This window comes from Manihot esculenta, chromosome 12 (assembly GCF_001659605.2).
Source record: "Manihot esculenta cultivar AM560-2 chromosome 12, M.esculenta_v8, whole genome shotgun sequence".
Taxonomy (NCBI): Eukaryota; Viridiplantae; Streptophyta; class Magnoliopsida; order Malpighiales; family Euphorbiaceae; genus Manihot; species Manihot esculenta.
The window spans coordinates 31501837-31521932 of NC_035172.2; the positions used below are offsets into that span (position 1 = coordinate 31501837).

At 34.7% G+C, this 20096-nt stretch overlaps 2 protein-coding genes across 3 annotated transcripts; one reads left to right on the forward strand and one right to left on the reverse strand.

The window, feature by feature from the left end:
- The first annotated feature begins 3763 nt into the window (after positions 1-3763).
- On the forward strand, positions 3764-5838 carry LOC110627486 (protein SHORT-ROOT). The gene has a single exon (XM_021773820.2). The coding sequence runs from the start codon at positions 4123-4125 to the stop codon at positions 5626-5628; it is 1506 nt and encodes a 501-aa protein (XP_021629512.1). The 5' UTR covers positions 3764-4122; the 3' UTR covers positions 5629-5838.
- Positions 5839-9270: 3432 nt separating this feature from the next.
- Positions 9271-15734, reverse strand: LOC110628481. 2 transcript variants are annotated; one of them, XM_021775154.2, is made up of 3 exons: positions 15246-15734; positions 14170-14672; positions 9271-10241 (listed from the first exon to the last, which is right to left on the reverse strand). In XM_021775154.2, the coding sequence occupies exons 1-3, from the start codon at positions 15286-15288 to the stop codon at positions 9396-9398; spliced, it is 1392 nt and encodes a 463-aa protein (XP_021630846.1). In that variant the 5' UTR covers positions 15289-15734; the 3' UTR covers positions 9271-9395. The 2 variants fall into 2 exon arrangements, with proteins under 2 accessions (XP_021630846.1, XP_021630845.1); XM_021775153.2 differs by having other exon boundaries at positions 14170-14755.
- Between the last annotated feature and the right edge of the window lie 4362 nt (positions 15735-20096).

Genomic DNA, 20096 nt, shown 5'->3' on the forward strand with positions numbered 1-20096 from the left:
ACGTACTCTAATTTAATACGTGTATTTTATAAAATTAAAATTATTTTCGTGAAAATGAAGTGTCAAAACAGTTTAATATCAGAAATAGATTTTTTTAAATGAAAGTTAAATATTTGGCTTTTTTTTTTCTTTCCTTTTTTCAACAAATGAACGGACTTTCCGTATTCAACCCATAATCACAATCTTAACCTGAAAATTTAAAAGCTTAATGAACAAGGGATGCTTGTGCCTTGTGATGCTGGCCTCTCTCACCAGAAAACATTAGAAAATGGGAAGGGACAAACGGGATTATCAACCCTTGACGTGTTTACACTATTAATCAAGCACCAACCCTTGAACTCTAGCAATTTTCCCTTTTATTTTTTTATTTTTTCCTTTTGATTGCTTGATGAGTCGTCATCTCTCTACCTAAAACAACAAGACAAGAAACCTTGATAATACGGTAGGTGCTTCATCAAACACATTTTGTTACTCAAATGATTGAGCTTAGATCTTCGTGGAGAAGAAATTGAGATGCTTTTCCTCTGCAATGGCAGATGCTTCAACCAAGATTTCTTTGGCTTCTTAATCCAACCCAGATAAAGAAAGGGGGAGAAAAGCTGCCATACAGTGAAATTTTAGAATTATTAATCTGTTATTTAGGAGTTAAAAGAGTAAGGCATAAAAAGTTTATTTGTCATAATAATAACCGTTATAAAAATAATTAATATTATTAAAATAATTTAGTATAAATATCAGAAAATAATAAGTTATTAACGAGTTTTAATTCATTGATTTTGAAATTATTTTTTGACTTAAAACGTTTTTAAATTAATTATATTAAAAAAATAATTATGAAGTTGTTGTCAATTCTCTCTCTTTTTATTTTTTTAAAATTCTTTAATTATATATATATATATTTTTAAGCCAACACCGTTGGATAGCAGACGTAACAGTGACATAATAATGGCATATACTGGAGTCACTTTTCTTTAGAAAATATATAGGAGGACAAAAAAAAGAAATGGGGTTAGAGGTTTGGAGAAGATTAACACGCAGCCTTCAATTGAATATTTAATGCCTACAATCAAATAGCATTGATTTATATTGATGACCGCCGAACTTTATTCACTCTGGGCGACGCCAGATCTAAGAGAAGAGAAATGACCCAAAATCCATCGAGCCCTCATTATACTCTCGATCCAGACACGCCGAGCCGAATGAGTTATCGTGAGCCCTGACCCAGCAGGAAGAAACTCAGTCCGGTGATGTGATGTGAGGGAGAGAAGTCGGTCCAGTCACTTCGCAGTCCTGCCCGCACGCCCGTCTGAGAAATTAAATGGCTGTCTGGCGTGGAGAGAAATTTGACACGTCCGTACGTATGGATCTGAGTAACATAAACAGATAGCATAATAGCAGAAAAGAAAAAAACGTGAGGGGCAGATAAAAAGGAGAAGGTCTTCTCTTTCCTTATTCTTTTTCTGACTTCTTTCTCAGCTCCATATCTAGTTCATAAACCTATCTGACCTAAACGTCGGTCTTCACCGGGAGCATTTCCAGTAAACCCATGACCATCATTTCTTATTTTGCAAGTCTTTTCATTAAATTGAATATTTGAGACACCCATATGATAGACCATATGATGAAACATAAAAAAAATCAGATCTATCACGGAGTTAGAGAAAAATATAATGTATCATATTCTATGATCACTAATATTTAATTTAAATAATAAAATTAATTAAAATTAAAATGAAAATTATAATATAAAATAACAGTTTAATTACAGTGGCAATATAAATTTTATTATAATTAAAAATCAATATTCAACCATTCCACATGTATAAAATAATTTTTCCACCTCTGCAGACCAATTCACCTAACCTAATTAAACAGACTAAGTTGAAAGGAAAAGGGCTTCTGAAAGGGAGAGATGGGACCATTTAGCAAAGCTATATGGCTAATTAATGGCTTAATGACCTCATGCCACCGTGGAAAAATGCTCATTCAGAGATACGTGGATTAATTCTTTTTTTTATTATTATTATTTTTTAATTACTTAACTTATTCAACACGGCCAAATTAAAAAATTAAAATATTTTTTCATAAAAATTTCCATTTTTTATTAAATTAAATTAAAATATGTCTTTCTCAGGTGACCATGTCGACTACGTCCACTTTGTACCCCTTTTTTTTCTTGCGTGGAAACTACCACAGTTATAGAGTTTGATTATTTCCACACGGATTAAGTATTCAACGGTCTGAATATATATATATATATATATATATGAAAAGCATGCATTATTTTTTAAATAGAAAAATCATTGAATCGATTTAATTTTAATTATTTTAATTTAATTTAATTTTAATTAAAAAATAAAAAATTAAATCGAATGATAATAATATATTATTTTTTATAATATAGAGATTAAAATATTAAAAATAAGATATAAAAAATAAAAAATCTATTAAGAAATCTAATCAACCAAATTGAACTAAATAAATTGAATTAAACCAAATCGGTTCAATTTAAATTAATTTTTATCTAACTCAATTCAGATTGTTTATTATAAATATTAAAATTTTAATTTTTAATTTATTTAATTTGATTTAATTTTAAATTAAATTGATCAAATAATTATTTTTAAATATTTAAATTTAGATTTTTTAAATAGAATATTTTAAACCGTTAAACCAATACAATTATTCTTTACAAATAATTTGAGATTTTTTAATTATTATGAGACACTTATACCTCTACTTGTAATTTATTTTATTAAAGTCGTCCTAAGATATATACAATTGGAATTTGGAGACATCGACCCCACATTGAATAAAAATTTCTATTATGTATTATTGTTTTTTTAATTAATTAATTTTTATTTAACGATAATAAAAAAATCCCCATAAATTAAGCCTTGACAGGATTTGTCTGATTTGTTAAGTATTTTATATTCTGTAATTAAGACAAAAAGGGTATGATTTTTAATTAATGCATAAAGTATTGTGACCAAAGTGCCCTTTTTTCTGAGATTATAACACGACTGATAGGGCTTGGGAGTTGGTTAATGCCCTTACATTGTTTCTGCCAACAATGATGTTTTCCAAGAAAAGACTTCCATAAAACCAGTTGTTTGTAAGAGACAAAGAATCCACACATGGAATTTTACTAATCATTGATGGAGGAAACCAAGGAAGATAAAAGAGAAGCAACAAAATTTTTAAAAGGACAAAAATAAATGCATGCTCACCTTGACACAACAACAACAAATGATGAAAATTCTACCAACTAATGTAGCATATAGCTTGCATATGTTAGCTAGCTAGGCCTATTTTTGCTACTGAGCACACAACACAGATCAATAAGGTTTAAAATATGGACAATAAGGTTGAGACAATAGAGGGCAAGTGGTACACTTTATGCTTGAAGATGAATCATAATGAATGAAGGATGTCTTAAAATGAGTTTGAGTCAAGTGGGTAGCTAGTATATAAGATTTTTGGGCATAGCTAGCTTCATAGCTAGTGAGTAGTGACATGAAAAAGAGCTACTGTATAGCTTGGCTGGTGATATTAGAGAAGGAATACCTTAAAAATAAATAATATGATGTATGGGATTATGTTATAGTATGGAAAAGGCAAAAAGTGGTGGGTGGAATTTTGGCAGTGTTTGGAGAGTGATTAGGAGGCAAGAGATGTGGTGAATGATGGTGGGTTTGATGATGATGATGCACGCCGGCAGCTTTACTCATCTCTCCCAATTGGCACGCCTGCGCTAGCTCCCACTAAAACAATAAAAAGCTAATCCACTAACCATATTCTCATCTTGACCTTGCTTTCTTTTTTGTCAGATACGTACTTGTATTTCTAAATTACATTAGCCCCACTCCAATATCATCGATTCCTACAAAAGAAAACCATATTTAACTTGCTTAGATTCTCTTTCTTTCATTCTCTAATTCTATATCTTAAGCAAAATGCAAAACCCAATAGACTGATTTTCAAGTTGAAGATTCTAGCTATCTCCTTTAATCATTCTCCATCTCCTCAATTCCCCACTGTTAAAAACACTAACACACATATCCTTCTCCTTCATTCACTCAATTCAAAGTCTATTGATGTTGGTCTCAGGTTTGTTTTCAGATGGATACCTTGTTTAGGCTTGTTAGTCTTCAACAATCTGATCAATCATTCAATAACTCTACCAGCAGAACCTCTAGCAGCTCTAGATCCTCTAGACAAAACAACCACCATCACTACCAACAAGAAGACGAAGAATGCTTCAACTTTTTCATGGATGAAGAAGACTTCTCTTCGTCTTCTTCTAAGCATTATTATCCTTATCACCATCAACAACACACTACTGCTACTACTCCTACCACTACCACCACTAATACAAGCACTCCTACTAATCAACATGCCCTTGAATCCTCTGACTTCTCTTTCTCACCTACTTGTGAAGTAAATTTTGAATTTTCCGGCAACTGGGCTTCTGATATCCTCCTCGAAACCGCCCGTGCCATCGCCGATAAAAACAGCTCCAGAGTCCAGCAACTCATGTGGATGCTTAATGAACTCGCCTCCCCTTATGGTGACCCTGACCAAAAGCTTGCCTCCTACTTTCTCCAGGCTTTGTTTAGCCGGATGACGGATTCCGGCGAGCGATGCTACCGTACTTTAGCTTCTGCATCGGATAAAACTTGCTCTTTCGAGTCTACTAGAAAAATGGTATTGAAGTTTCAAGAGGTGAGTCCTTGGACCACTTTTGGTCACGTATCTTGTAATGGTGCAATCATGGAAGCATTTGAAGGTGAAACTAAATTGCATATTATTGATATTAGCAACACATATTGCACTCAGTGGCCTACTTTGTTAGAAGCCCTAGCAACCCGTACTGATGAGACACCACACCTCAGGCTGACCACCGTAGTTGCTAAGAAAACTAGCGGTGGTTGCGGAGGCAACGGAGGTTTAGCTGCAGCCCAGAAAGTAATGAAAGAAATCGGAAGCAGAATGGAAAAATTTGCTAGGCTTATGGGCGTGCCATTTAAATTCAACGTCATACACCATGCAGGTGATTTATGTGATCTAAACCTAGCTGAATTGGACATTAAAGACGATGAAGCTTTAGCCATCAACTGTGTAGGATCTCTACACTCAGTTACTTCAGTTGCTAATCGCAGAGATTATATTATATCAAGTTTCAGAAGGTTGCAACCAAGAATCATCACCATTGTTGAAGAAGAAGCTGATCTTGATGTGGGTGTTGATGGGTTAGATTTCGTAAGAGGTTTCCAAGAATGCTTGAGATGGTTTAGGGTTTATTTCGAGTCATTGGAAGAAAGCTTTTCAAGAACAAGCAACGAGAGGTTGATGCTAGAGAGGACTGCAGGACGTGCCATAGTTGACTTGGTGGCATGTCCGCCGTCCGATTCCATCGAACGGCGGGAAACTGCCACGCGCTGGTCTTCAAGGTTGCATGCAAGTGGGTTTAGCGCTGTCTTGTTCAGTGATGAAGTGTGTGATGATGTACGCGCCTTGTTGAGAAGGTATAAGGAAGGTTGGTCAATGACGCAGTGTAGCGACGCCGGAATATTCCTGTGCTGGAAGGACCAGCCTGTAGTGTGGGCTAGTGCATGGAGGCCTTGATTATTGGTGATGGTTTTATTATTTTTGTTATTATTTCTTAATTAAAGTTTGATGGAGTGATTAGCACGTGTGATGTGTTTTTTTGGCACGTGCTGGGGATGGTTTGTGGGGGAGAGGTTAGAGATTTGCATCGATTTGAATAGGACTTAAGTATATTAATTTTTATTAATCTTTATTTATCAAGTAATTAAATTAATTTTAGAAACTGAATATTGAAACTTTAAAAAATTTAATGAATTTATAATTAATTATCACCGCCCGAATTTTTCTATTTATGGGATGAGGTTAAACTCTAAAAAAAAACATATCAAACTACACGCAAATAAGTCAATTTAACATCACGCGATGCATGTATGTCTATTTAAAAAAAAGTTTAATTTGATGACATAATTGAAAATAAGAGAAGCGAGTTGATCAACTCGCAGTCCTATCAACACGCGTCGAAAAAAATTATCAATACTCGCCGAAAGAAATTAAATAATTATTTAGTGTAAAAAAATATTTTGAATCATTGATATATAATTTGAATTTTAGATCAATAATTAGCATTTAACACTTGTTGATATTAATATAATTAAATATATATAAAAATTAAAAGAATATATAAAGAGAGAGGTCGTTCTCCAGAATGGGACCTTAGAATCTTAGGACGGCGAACCGGGTAGAGAGTGTTATAGGGAATCTGATAAAAAGGTGTTTGGTCAATAGTGGCATCAAAGGCTCAAAGTGGCCAGCACGCTCCGTTGATATAGTCTTTTGTTTTCTTTTTCTTTTCAAAGCCTATCATCCTTTCTTCATTTTTTATTATAAAAATAAATAATAGAATTTTATTTTAATTTGTTATTTTTACACCATAAAATAATAAAAGGGTTATGATATAAATTTAAAATTAAATAATTTTAATTAGACGAACATAAATCTGAATAAATAACATGATGTACCCACCACCACCGTAAGAGCTATTCCACTCCATTGGATATGAGGTGGAGAAGTGGGTGCTTTTGGCCCACGGCGGTGCTAGAAAAAAAAAAAAGAAAGAAAAATTTATAATGGGAACATCTTTTTAGGGTTGCCATCTTAATCTTTTGATGAGACTTGCCTCCTCCACGTTAACACACTCAACGTCTTTTCTACTGCCATCTTTTCTTTTCTTTTCTTTTTCTTATCTTACAAAAAGGAAAAAAGGAAGAATTATTATGAATGATGTTTATAATATTTGTGTTTGTAGTTTGGGAACAAATTTTTTTTTTTTCTCATTTTAATTTAAAGTTGATAGCCCCATACCCTTTCTTTAGCTTAAAGCTTTTGCTTCTTTTTCTACTATTGACTGTGACCAGCTAGCTGTCTCTTGTTCCAGTCTTTTTCCCATCTGGGACCGAGTTCTTAGGGGGAGAAATCCCATGGATATTAATCCACGTTCCTTCAACAATTATTATTATTATAATTCAAAAGAATTTTTGTATTTATACAAATAATCAAAAGTTAAATAATTTTAATTAAAGAGGTGTTTAAATCATAATTTTTTTAATTATAAAACCAATTCTTTTAAGTGTGTTTAATGGATAATTTATAAAATAATCTAATTTAATGTGCTTAAAAAGTGAAATTTTAAAGTTTTGAAATCTCGAAAAATCTTCTATTTAAAAAAATTATGTTTTATATATAAATATTACTTAAATGAAAAACTTTATTTTTCTCCAAAAACTTCTTTTCAAATATAATATTTTATAACACATGATCATTATAATTATTTCTAATAAAATAGCAATTTTATTTAAATTCTTAGGCGATCGATTTTTTAGTGTTCGAATTGAGGCCAGATCTAAAAAAACAAAAATATATTCAAAATTTAGTAAAATTCATCAAATAAGCCAACTCATCAGCACGCTACACCGCCTGAGATTGAAATAAGTTGGACCGACTCAAAACTTAAATTCCTCAGAAGAGACTCTAGCACCAGTGATGTGACAAAGAGTAAGACTACATGCCCGATTATGCCTCAGTTATACTAACATTTGCGCCGAAGGAAAATTAAATGGTTGTCTGACGCATAAAATAGTAAGTATATTCGTACGTACGAAATTATATGATAAAAACGGGTGACATTGTAGAAGAAAATAAGAAATAAAAGAGAATACGTTATTCTTCATACTAAACTTACAAATACTTCTATAAACCATTTTCTCTGTGCATCTCAGAACATCAATTCTAAATTAAGTTAGAGAAAATTTTAGTCCGAATGAAACTAAAACAATTTCTTTTCTTTATTTTCTTCCACCAAAAAATTAATCAATAACCTTATCTGAATATTTCTCTTACAATCTCAAGAGCCAGAATGGCATAAATTCCCCATAGCTAGAGCCCTTTGAGACTGCAACAGATTCAAAACCAATGACCTTCCACTATGCTATGCTATTTTCTTAGTTGTTAATTATTTTAAAAATTTTTAAGAAGTCCGGCAAAAGAATCAACTTAATTTCAGTGAAGTCCAGACTAATTCCTGGAATTCAACCATTCATAGTTTTTTTTAAAAGCTATAATTTAAATTTAACTAAAAATTAAAATTTATATTCAATCAAACAAGCAGTGAATTACCATTCTACATACTTTTTTAAAAGCTTATTCTCAGACAATCACTGGGTCACTTTCCAATAGAGTCATCCATCCACCAACTATGCCAGTCTTTAGCGTATGGGTTTGGGTGGTGGAATGGGGACCAACCTTTCTGGTAAATTATAATTGTAAATGTCCCTATCAGATTTTAGCCAAATCAAATGCTACCTGAATTAGCTCGCTTTTTAATTTGTTTCTGTCACCTCAGACACTTGTTTAACTTGCATCAATGTGTCTAAAAGAGTTGGAAATTTCCCTAGTGTTGTTGTTATCAGCTCACTTAATAGACATAGTTTATCTGCTGCTTTTGCTAACAGGGTACAGCAATAATTAACAATCACAACAAAATTATTATGGATAATAATTAGTTTAGCAGAAGTTCAGGAGCAATTGAAACCCTTTTCTCTCCCTCTCTAATTCCCAGATCTTTTTTTCTCCTTTCTGTTTGAGACAGAGGCTACAACAACTTGGGATTTCAGACCTCCATGGACTGAAAAGATCAAATTGGCTCAGACAACTACTTTCAGGTATGTAACAGAAACTACCCGGCATAAAAAATCATCAAAGCTACAGAGTAGCACTGGGATGGAAGATCTAGTAATGACAACTTTGGTTCTCATCCTTTTCATGGTGAAGAGAGAGAGAAAAAGAGAGAGAGATTCTCACCATAAATGGACCACAAGTTAGGTCACAATCTCTACATAGAAAAGGATTCTCTTTCAGCTTAAAAACCTTCTAATCCTGAACAAATCCAAACATTATATTGTCAGAAACAGAAACCTGATGGGTTGATGATCCATACTTAATTCTCAACAGTAGCAAGAATGGTTTCCGTATGAACCTTAAAACTACAAAACCTTAACTCTGCAAATGCTACCATCGCCTTCCCACAAACAGAGATTTTCATGTATGTCAGACAGCAATAGGTGCAACAGTAAGGTTTTAGAAAATTTTCATGTTGACGAATAACTCTGGCTACGACCATCCAACCCTCTACAATGTTAATATTAGAATCATCTCAAACAAAGATTTATAATGAAAATAAAAGCTTTATGGATAATGGAGGCAATAACAATGAAAATGGTGAAAGAATAAGAAAAGAACATTCACATATGATACACTAATATAAGATATAAACCTGTCATTTCTACCCTCTACACTCTCCACACAGAAGGAAGCCTCCACTTTTTATGCCAGTAAATTGATACTCTTGACCATACTGGGAATCCAAAATTAAACTCAAGTGGCCGATCAGCAGGTCCCCCAACTACCAAAGGTAGCCACACATATCTTGAGTCCCTCAAGTCAGCAGGATTCCACCGATCTGCCATGAAAATAAATGAACCTGGAAGCCCTGACAAAGGAACTACAAATGTGCTTTGTGCAAAAAAAGTTGTAAGCCGAAACATCTTGTTGCCTCCGATGCATGGATTTCCCATAGTTTCCCATGGACCCATGATTGATTCGGCTGCATGGGCAAGAGCCTCGTTCGGGGCCCAGCCAGTGCACCCTGACGTGATCATGTAGTAAGTCCCCTGATGCTTAAATAGTGCTGGAGCCTCCCTGTGTTGTCCAACAAGAATCCTTCTCATAACATCAGTAACATCGAGATAATCTTCTGTAAGCGGTCCAATGTGAAGCTCACTGTTGTCCTCAGAGGAGTATATAAGATATGCGACACCATCATCATCTCTGAACATGGTCATATCCCTGCTCTCAAATCCATGAGGCCTTTTGCTATGGAGGTAATCAAAAGGACCAGTCGGGGAATCGCTAACGGCAATACCAACAGCAGCTTTGGTATAGTTGGCATCATCAATGTGCATCCACATCACATACTTCCCTGTTCTGTCATTATAAATCACTTTTGGCCTCTCGAGCACGTTAGACTTGTGCAGGTCATGTGTTTCATTTGTCTCTTCTGCTGCCAATACAATCCCCTCATTTTTCCATGTCCATAGGTCTTTCGAGGAATAGCAACCAACTCCAATGATGTCAACCTGAAAGAAAGATCATAAATAAACCTTAATGAGTTATATCTTCAGGTTAACACGTTTTATGCATGCCTGAAAAATGTAGTCTGAAAAAAAAAAACAGTAATTTAACCTGAATCCTGGTGTTCGGCGAAAAACGTGTTTGATATGCATGCATTTTGTATACACCCATAAGAAGCTTAAGATCCCTTATGCCAAGTCATAATCTTAAAAATTACATGAATTTGGTTCAATGGCTTATTTATACTTAGATTAATAACCACAACCATGTAATGCAATTGCAAAAGACATGACGAATTCACATATATCTCATGACACCTTTAAATGCTTAGAGAATTCCAGAAACTACACCATGGAAGTGTTAATTATGGACTTAAAAATATTTAATACAAAACAAAATTTCCTATTAGAAAGTATTAAAGAAATTTATTTTAAAGAATTCTATAATTCAGAAACATCTCAATAAAATAGTATATATGCTTTTGTATAACAACACATGAAACATAATCCAAGATAACAGAAGTTCCACAAATTATCTCAAGAGAACAATTGCAAACACTAATTGAAAATAGCACCTTCAAGATAATTTAAGAAAACGCCACCACAGTGCCGTAAACCTATGTTTGGAATAGAATTACGAAAGAGGTAGAATTTTATCTACACCGGTGTAAAATGTGTTAAATAATAACATAATTGATAAATAAAAAAGGTCAATCATTGATTTACATCACATTGCAACAATAAAAGCATTACTGCACAGTAACACTTGGTGCACCACAATATGCTAAATATGATATTTAAATTAAAATTGCATTTTTTGTGACATAATTACAGAATGCATTTTCTTACACACCAAGAGAACTCCCCAGTAACATGACAAAGACCATTTTTGAAACTTGAAAATACATATCCTTTTTTTACATATAAGTGATAGTTGAAAATATATTATGTAAACAATCATTCTGCATGTGTGAACATCAAATAACTTTCTTATGAAACATATCTTATTGTAAACAAGAATAACCCTTCAATAAACATTTAATTATTTCAGCAATGTTATTTTAGTACCAAGGCTCCATTGTTTCACAGAAATATTAACATTTTTTCACATTTTCTGTGTTTGAGACATTCGTGAAAATTGATCAATAAAAATATTTTCCTCATCAAAAGGAAAATTAAGCAATTTTTAAGAAAAATTACTTCCTTTTGTTCAAAAGAGAGTCATTTTCTAGATTTTGAGAACCTTATCAATACTACTAAACTTTTACACCAAAATTTATTAATATCCTTTGTTTTTATAATATTATAACCAAATAATGGGGAAAAAAAAAAGTTATGTTCTTCGAAAATATATTCCATATACAAGTTATTTTGCTGGAAACAAATGACGCCTAAATTTTTAACAACATAAACGAATTTTTAAAGGAATTGTCACAAAGTAAAAAAGCATATTTTGCCACACAATAAATAACATCATGTATTTTGTACCCATCTCAATAAAAAATGTCACTCATCCACCAATTCTAGAATTGTGGTCATTGCGAAGTTTCAAATTGTTTAGCAGGCTCTAGACTAGGATAAATAAGATTATTTTCATTGCTGATTTCATCCAATTGACATGGCACATACAGCATATGCCTCAGAAGAAAAAAAATTCAAATATATGAATTCAGAAAGCCAGAAAAACCTAAAAGCTCAAACTTTAGGTGACAATCCAAGAATAACGTAATGTTATCTCCTAACAACTAACAAGAACTTCGTGGGAAAGCCAACAGGACATGAATGTTTGGCCAAGCACAGTGTCACTTCTACATTGTTTAAAAATTCAACTCATAAGAAAGGGGTGCCAAGAATAAAACCTTAAATTACTTGGTAAAAAAGGTTTTCATGCCTTTTCAAAAAACAACTCAATATGTATGCTAACTCAAGGTTATAGGAAAAGCAAAGAATTAAGTTTCTACCAATGTGAAAGTCCATTGGGCTTCAGTGAGTGTACAAGCCTAGGGCTACCACTATCTCGTGCTAAAAATTTAATTAGTAACATGGGGCACCCAAAATTTTTATGTTGGGCCAACTGATCAAAGAGGCTATGATATTATATTAAGGAATCACTCAAACCAAAAGTTTAAACTTGGGCATGAAAGCTCAAAATTAAGTTTATATCTCTAACAGTTTACATCTTATGTATGAAAATAAGAAGATAGAAGGATAAATTTTGAAGGCATCTTGTGCAATAAGGGAGATAATTACATTCTTCTGACTAGTAATTTTGTACTTTTTGAAGATGGTGCAGTTACAAGAATGACAGGATCAAGTAATGCACTTTTCATGGTCTTTGACTAGCCTGTGCAAAAGGTTCTGGTATTAAAAATGGAAATTATGGACCAGTAATCAATTGCAGGCTAATCAATGCTGATCTGATTGTCACTTATAATTTTACAAGCTTCACATAGGATATTCATTCTTAAACATACTCATCAACAGCATTGCAGCTTGGGTGGTCAAGCATCGCTCTTATGGTCATAGTCTCTTAACTACAATGATTTTCATCCAATATAACTCACCATTGCATTCTGTCCTTGGCCCATATAAGTGAAGCTACCCAATCAGAACTGTTCTTGGATAAGAAGAGGCCAACCATATTTGGGAGAGTAGATAGAAGATAACCTGCTTAACTACCTGACAGTAATCCCTTTTCATAAATGTAAACCTTGCTTGCCCAACTACTGGCACAGATTGCTAAAACCCACCATAAGAGCACAAAAACTTCATCCAAAAAACCAAGCTGATACCAATTGCCATATTCAAGTAGTAGATCAATTTAGGATCATATGATTCTCCCAAAAGCTCCGTAGCATGACCTCCAATTGGACCTTGGTCACTAAGAGTGATCATCAATATTCCAGCTTTGGAATTAGGATAGAAAAAAATGGATTCACAGTGCTTAACCAAAAAATTGAAATAGTGCATGAGAAATATGTCTCAAAAGCAAAGTTGTACATCTTACTTATGGAAATAAGGTCAGAGCATGCATTAATCTGAGGTGTGTTGTGCGTACAGGAAAAAAAATTGCACAATCGTCTGGTTGACAGGGTTCTAGAACATTGATTTAGCCTTAGATAAATGCTCTTGCAAGGTATTACACTAGATGGAAAAATTTTGACAACTAAATCATTGAAGGATCAGATAATGAGCATATAATTTGCAGGGTGTTCTATTACTCTCAAATATCAGCTTCATGTTATATCTGAATTCTAAAAGATACTACTCTACAACACAGTAGATTGTGTAGTCAAGCACCACTTGCAATGACTCCCCTTCTGATAAATCACTATCACACGACGATTGATAGGAAGTAAACGAGTTCCATATAATTGCTTGAAGCTATCCAATGAGAATCAAAATTGGACAACGGAAGGCAACCAGCTTTAAGAGAAAAAGAGATGAATATCACTTGCTTAAATTTCTGCTAGACATACCCCAAGCTCCAGTTACAAAGCTAAGACATCCCATCAAAAGAGCATATCCCTCATTTGAAAGGCTAAAATAAAGGCAAAATCAAATTTGCATATCATTGTTCCAAAAAGTCTACTATTACCAATCAGACACAGACCTAGGAGTGACTAGCAAAGTTAAACCTTGTTTAGGGGATACCAGTGAAAGGAATGCAATAGTAGGGTTATAAATAATTCCAAATAAAGATGCAAAGTAACTTAGAGATAAGGGATTCTAATGACTCGGTACAAAAGTCAATCTCTTCCCAAGTTTAACCTTCATAATAGTGAATAAAACAAGGGACATTACTAATTAGCATTAGCTGCAAGAAAGAAATGCAGATGGAGATGTAAGCAATACAAAATATTTCCATGGAGGAACATGTAGATAAAATGTCTAGCTACAATTGATGATAAGATAGTATAAATTGCTAACATACCCGTGCTGCCCCCTTTTTATGTGCATGGTAAGTAGGTCCATCCTTATACTCTCCATACCAATAGTAAGTCTTTGAAATTTCATCATATAAAATTCCTCCTCCATGAGCTTGAATGGGATTTCCCTCAGTGTCCAACCAAATTCTACCAGGATAATAATAGAGGGTATTGTTCCCAGCATCATTCATTGGATCTATGGCACTTTTCATACCAGGAAAGAAAACATGCCTGAGTAGAGAATTCTCATCAAGAAATTCATCAATCAGTGTAGTTGTTCGCTTAGGCCTCCGTTTTGCAGCACGTGGAGATCTTTTACCCCTTGGTGGAGGAATTTGGATATTCTCCTCCTCCACCTCTTCAAGTTCACGGATAAGAGGGTGATGACTTGAATGGAATTGGATCTCCCCATCTTTCCCACCATTGTGGCTAACAAGGGAGTATAAGTGAAGGAAAAGCAGAAATCCCACCAAGCTCCACACCACAGCAGACATAGAACATCTGCTTCCTGCATTGCAATGGAAAGTGGTTGGTTTCCTGTATTTGTTCCTCATCCTCATTTTCTATCTCCTTTTTATCTCCAAGATAATGCTGCAATTAACAAGATGCAATATATGGAGATCCAATGAACCCGACCAAGCAAATGTCACAAAAAATTTCAAATTCAGAACCTAAGAAACGAGAATAGGACTCGGCACTTGAGTGAATTGACAGTATTATGTCCGGAATACAGTCCAAAGCACTCATTTCGGAATTGATATATGAGCTTCCTAGCCTTCTAATTGCGAAATTTGGACTGCCAATCCATTCGCCACCATAGAAAATCAGATTCTTTATCTTGGAAAAGCACGTTAGATTTTAAAACTAGTAGAACAATTACATTTCAGATCAACAATATTCCACTCCAGTCATTTGAAAGAATACCCAAAAAAAAAAAAGTTGAGTCCCATATGGCAGATCAACACAAAACCCCTCGTAAACCCAAAATGATCTCATGTTCCCAGCAGAAAAATTGAAACAAATTAAAAAGAAAAATGCGGAGCAAACCAACAACTCAAGGCCAAAGTCAAAAACAACTGACCTGACCAATTCCGAACCACAACTCGAGCCAAACTTCCAGACATGGGTTTTACTCCTGATGCTCTTCTAAGTTGAAGCAACAAACCAACTTAACGAACCAAGCAATCCACAATCCACTTCCCAATATCATCGAATACCAATAATTTTCTCTCTTATAACAACAATCAAGTTGAGTGAGGTCAAAAGAAAAGTAAGGGAATAGAAAAAGGGAAGTTGGGCAGTTGATTTCTGGTTCAATTTGGATCTGAGGAGGTGGATGATTGATGATGACTTGAGACCAAAGATGCTGTGTTTATATATATTTCTATCGCACTGGCTGAAGCGTTTGTTGGATGATTGTATTGCTGAGACGAGACTCGAAGGACGGACCAAAAAGCGATTTGTGTAGAAAGATATGGTGTGTACTGAAATCAATTTTCATGATGGGTTTGCGTAATTGCCTCTGATTCTTTCATACTCTTTCTCCTGTTTTTTTTCTTTTTTTTTTTTTTTTAATTTTTGAACTTTTGGGCATCCAATGGAGTTCTGACATCTACTTTTTACACTAAATAATAAGCCTTCATCACATTATAAGTAAAAATAGAGATAATTATATAAAAAAAAAAATAGAGCAACAGTCTCGAGTGGAATTTTATAATTTAATTTATAATAAAAAATAATTTATTCCATTATTAAAATGATATTCTTCTATTTAATATTATTAACAAATATTAATATAATATTTAATAATTAATTAAAAATAATTTTTAATTAAAATAAATTACATTTTAATTTTTAAAATTTTATAGAATATATAATTTAATTCAAATATTTATAAATTTAATTATAAGTTTTATTTTATAATAAAATAACCTTTTTAATTATAATTTATTTATATATTTTTATAAATTAGTCTTTAAATATTATAATTATTTATAGATAAATATTTATATATTTTTTAAATTAATTTCATATATTTATGAAATTTAATATTTTAAAATAAATTAATAACATAAAAATTAAATAAAAAATCTTCACACAATATGCATTTAAATTCAATTCTAAAAATTTCTTTTTAGTTTAATTTTTCTTTTTTATTATTTTTTTATTAATTAGGATAAAAAGAAAATATCATATTTTTTATTTTATTTTATTAAATTTTAATATTTTAAATTTAATAAATTGAGAGATAAATTTATAAATATAAAAATTTATTAATAATTATATATTTAAGAACCAATATATAAAAACACGGGATTAACTTCAATTAAAAAATTATTTTATTAATTAAATAAAATTTAATAAATTAAATTTAAAAATATAAATACTAAAATATAATTTTTATTAAATATTAAAAAAATTGTAATTTACTAGTAATATTTAATACCATTTAACAAAATTTTATTTTAATTTCAGCCATTTTAACATCACAGTTAAGGAGAAAATCCCTAACTTGTTCCCTCTTAATGTCAGAGTCCTCCTCTTCATTTTCTCGGCTATTTTCGATCAAACACAGTATCCATTTCCACATTTTCATAGACCCACTGACCTCATTTTAGTGTTTCCACCTCTTTTGACCAAGACATCATCTCGATCATCAACTCCTGCCGTCGACCAGCTAAAGTGGATCCGCCTAAAACCAGCGAGTCAGCTTTTTTAAGCAAGTGGTGCTAGCAACATCCCATAGGTTTCCAGAAGACACCGACGTTTTCTATTCGTAGAGTCAAGGTCAATAGTTTAAATATTGGGGTATTTGAATTAGGTGTTCTCAATGCACAGGGATTGATGTCAAAGAATTGTCGGAAACAACTGATTGTTACTGTAATACCCGGCTAGATTCCGGCATCGGAATCCCTACCTTTCGGCGGAGTCTCCGTTGGAATATGGAATTTTGATGATGCCAGAGTCTTCTAGAGGGGTAAAATATGATTTCTAAAATGATTTTACTGATTTCATGGTTTTAAATGAAAAAGAAGTGAGTTTTGAAAAGAAAAGACCAAGGAGGTTTTTGCCAAGTTCGGCCGCCGAAAGTGAAGTTCGGCCGCCGAACATGAGTTGGTTTTGGGGGCGCTTTTGGCCTCCGAAAGCTATGTTTGAACAAACCAGGTTCGGCCGCCGAACCTCAAGTTCGGCCGCCGAACATGGGGGTGTTTTGCATGCATGTTAGGCCGCCGAAGGAGGTTTGGCTGGCCACCTATAAAAGCCCCTCAGACCGAAAATGGGCGAGATTTCTCCCCATTCTCGAGCTCAGGTGTGTTCATGTCCTCCTTTGGTCATTTTCATGTTTTCCCTTCATCTCCTTCATATTTTTATGAGTTCCATGGTTGTTTTGAAGAGTTTTCAAGCTTAGATCAAAGTTTTGGGAGCTTGGAGACCCAAGGAGTAGTTTCCTTCCATCTCCAAGTTAGAGCTCGCACAAACCCTCGATCTTCAAGAGGTAAGTGTGGATCTATGCTTTCTTTTATGTTTCATGAAGTTTTAAGTGAGTTTTAAGAGGTTTTGATGGTTGAGTATGGGTAGATATGCATGTTAGGGTTTATGTGGGTTTTATGCCCAATGTATGATAATGTGATGTTTGTGTTGGGGTTTAAGTTAGTCTTCAAGCCCCTTGAGCTTATGGGAGAGAGAGTATGCATGATTGGGAAAGAGTATGTGAGGTTTGGTTTATTTTGGTGGTTTTGGCCTATGTGGGTCATAAACTATCTATGTATGCTTTAGATGTTGTTTTTGGGAGTTTAAGCTTGTTTGAGCTCCTTTGTGCATGGTTAAGGATGTATGCATGTGTTTGAGAAGTTGGGTGCTTGTTTTGGGGTGTATGGAAGGTTTGGAAGGCTTGAAATGCACAAAGGCTGAGTTCTGGATGAACTCAGGTTCGGCCGCCGAAGGTGGTTTCGGCCGCCGAACCAGCCTGAGGATGCAGGGATTGGCCGCCTAACCTTGCCCCCGAAAGTTGAGTTTTGGCTCGAAAGCAGACTTTCGGCCGCCGAAGGTAATGTTCGGCCGCCGAAAGTGCCTGACTTTCGTCTCTGGAGAGAGGGTTTGGCCGCCGAAGGTGCCGCCGAACCTGCCTGACTTTCGTCTCTGTCTGGGACTTTCGGCCGCCGAAGGTGCCGCCGAAAGTGCCCTGTCCAGCCCTTTCATGGGTGTTTTCTATGTTTGTTTTGAGGATGTTTAGGGGGTTTTTCGGGGAGTTGTTTATGTATTATTTAGAGTATGTTTGGCACCTCACTGGAGTCCATCTATGTAGGATCGGACCCGAGGAACCGAGGTGTTTAGCAGTGTTAGCTGCTTCAGAGTTAGTCCAGAGCTAGCCAGAGGTGAGTGGAACTAACCCTTATGTTTTAAATCAAATGTTTTCAGCATGTTCAAGCATGTTCATGCATCATGAATACCATGTTATGCAATAGGTTGTTTGCATTAGAATTCACGAATATGATGCATTGCATAATACGATGACAATGATGTGGATGGATACTGGATGATCCTCTAGCCCTCAGTATGTTATGACATGATATGAATTGATATGATATGGCATGTACGGTATGATATGAGATGAGAAGTCCAGGTGTGGCCGTATCGCCCCTGGCATAGAGCATGAGAAGTCCAGGTGTGGCCGTATCGCCCCTGGCATAGAGCATATGAAGTCCAGGCGTGGCCGTATCGCCCCTGGCATAGAGTATTGTTGACTTGTTATGGTACGAGATTGATATGTAGAGGGCTATTGGTGACAGATTCATCCTTGAGGTGATATATTTGTGATGTGACGCATTCCATGATAGCATATGTTAAAATGAACTGTTTTCTTTTTTTGGTTTCTGCTCACTGGGCTTTTTAGCTCACCCCTCTCCCCTAACCCCAGGTTTGCAGGGTCAGAGATAGTCAGGAAATCAGCAGGTTACGTTCATGGTCATATTTATGTAATAGAATAGTAGTGGACATGATGTAATGTAAGGTTATGTATTGTTGTAAAAAGAGTTGTATTGCATAATGATATTATGTTATATGTTCAGAGGTATAGTATTGTGCTTGGCCCGAGTTGGATAATCCCTTTTGTACATGAGTTTTATTTTATGTTGTTACATGTGATGGACCGAGTTTGACATAGGGTATGCTGACCCTAGGGGTTCTATGAGTTCAGTCATAGTGCATACACAAGTCAAACTGGTTAAAGGTAAAGTTTTAAATGTTTTATGGATATGTTTGATCATGTTTGGGATTATACCAGCTGTACAGGATGCATAGTAGGCTTGCTACGGGTCCTGGCGGCCTTATGCCGATCTGGATCCTAGCGCCGGTAGCGGTCCGGATTTCCAGGTCGTTACAGAATGGTATCAGAGCCCCAAGTTCACATGGTCGGACCTATAGTGTGTCGGGCTCATAGAGGTTATAGTAGGGCAAGCACAATAGGAAGATCATGTCCACTAGGATAGGATATGGAGTCTTGTCTTGTATGATGATGTGAAATGCCATGATGATGAGCATGTGCATTAATGATATGATATGTTATGTATGATGCAGGTTCGTGTGTTTCCACATGAACCATAAGATGCTAATGTTTATGTGCTATGTTATGCTTTCAGAAGTCAAGATGAGAGGAACTCGTCGATCTGCGAGATTGACTGGAGCTCCGCCAGAGAACGAGGGCATGGATGCCCATTCCCCTGCTCTGCAGAGGGCAAGATCTTGTAGGACGATCAGGGAAAGTACAGCAAGGGACCCTAGAAGGTCTTTTGATGCAGGTCGGAGGAGATCAGTTCATGAAGGTATGTCAGCGGATGTGATGGAAACAGAGGAGGATAACCAGAGAAGAGATAGTAGTTTGGGCATGAGTATGTCAGTAGAGGATATGGGAGAGTCCCAAGGAGGCACTCAG

Excerpts from the sequence above, each read along its gene's own strand:
- LOC110627486 (XM_021773820.2), top strand. The coding sequence starts at position 4,123 with ATGGATACCTTGTTTAGGCTTGTTAGTCTTCAACAATCTGATCAATCA.
- LOC110628481 (XM_021775153.2), bottom strand. The coding sequence starts at position 14,724 with ATGAGGATGAGGAACAAATACAGGAAACCAACCACTTTCCATTGCAAT. Across the intron at positions 10,242-14,169 it reads ATAAAAAGGGGGCAGCACGG|GTTGACATCATTGGAGTTGG; the intron begins GTATGTTAGCAA and ends TCTTTCTTTCAG.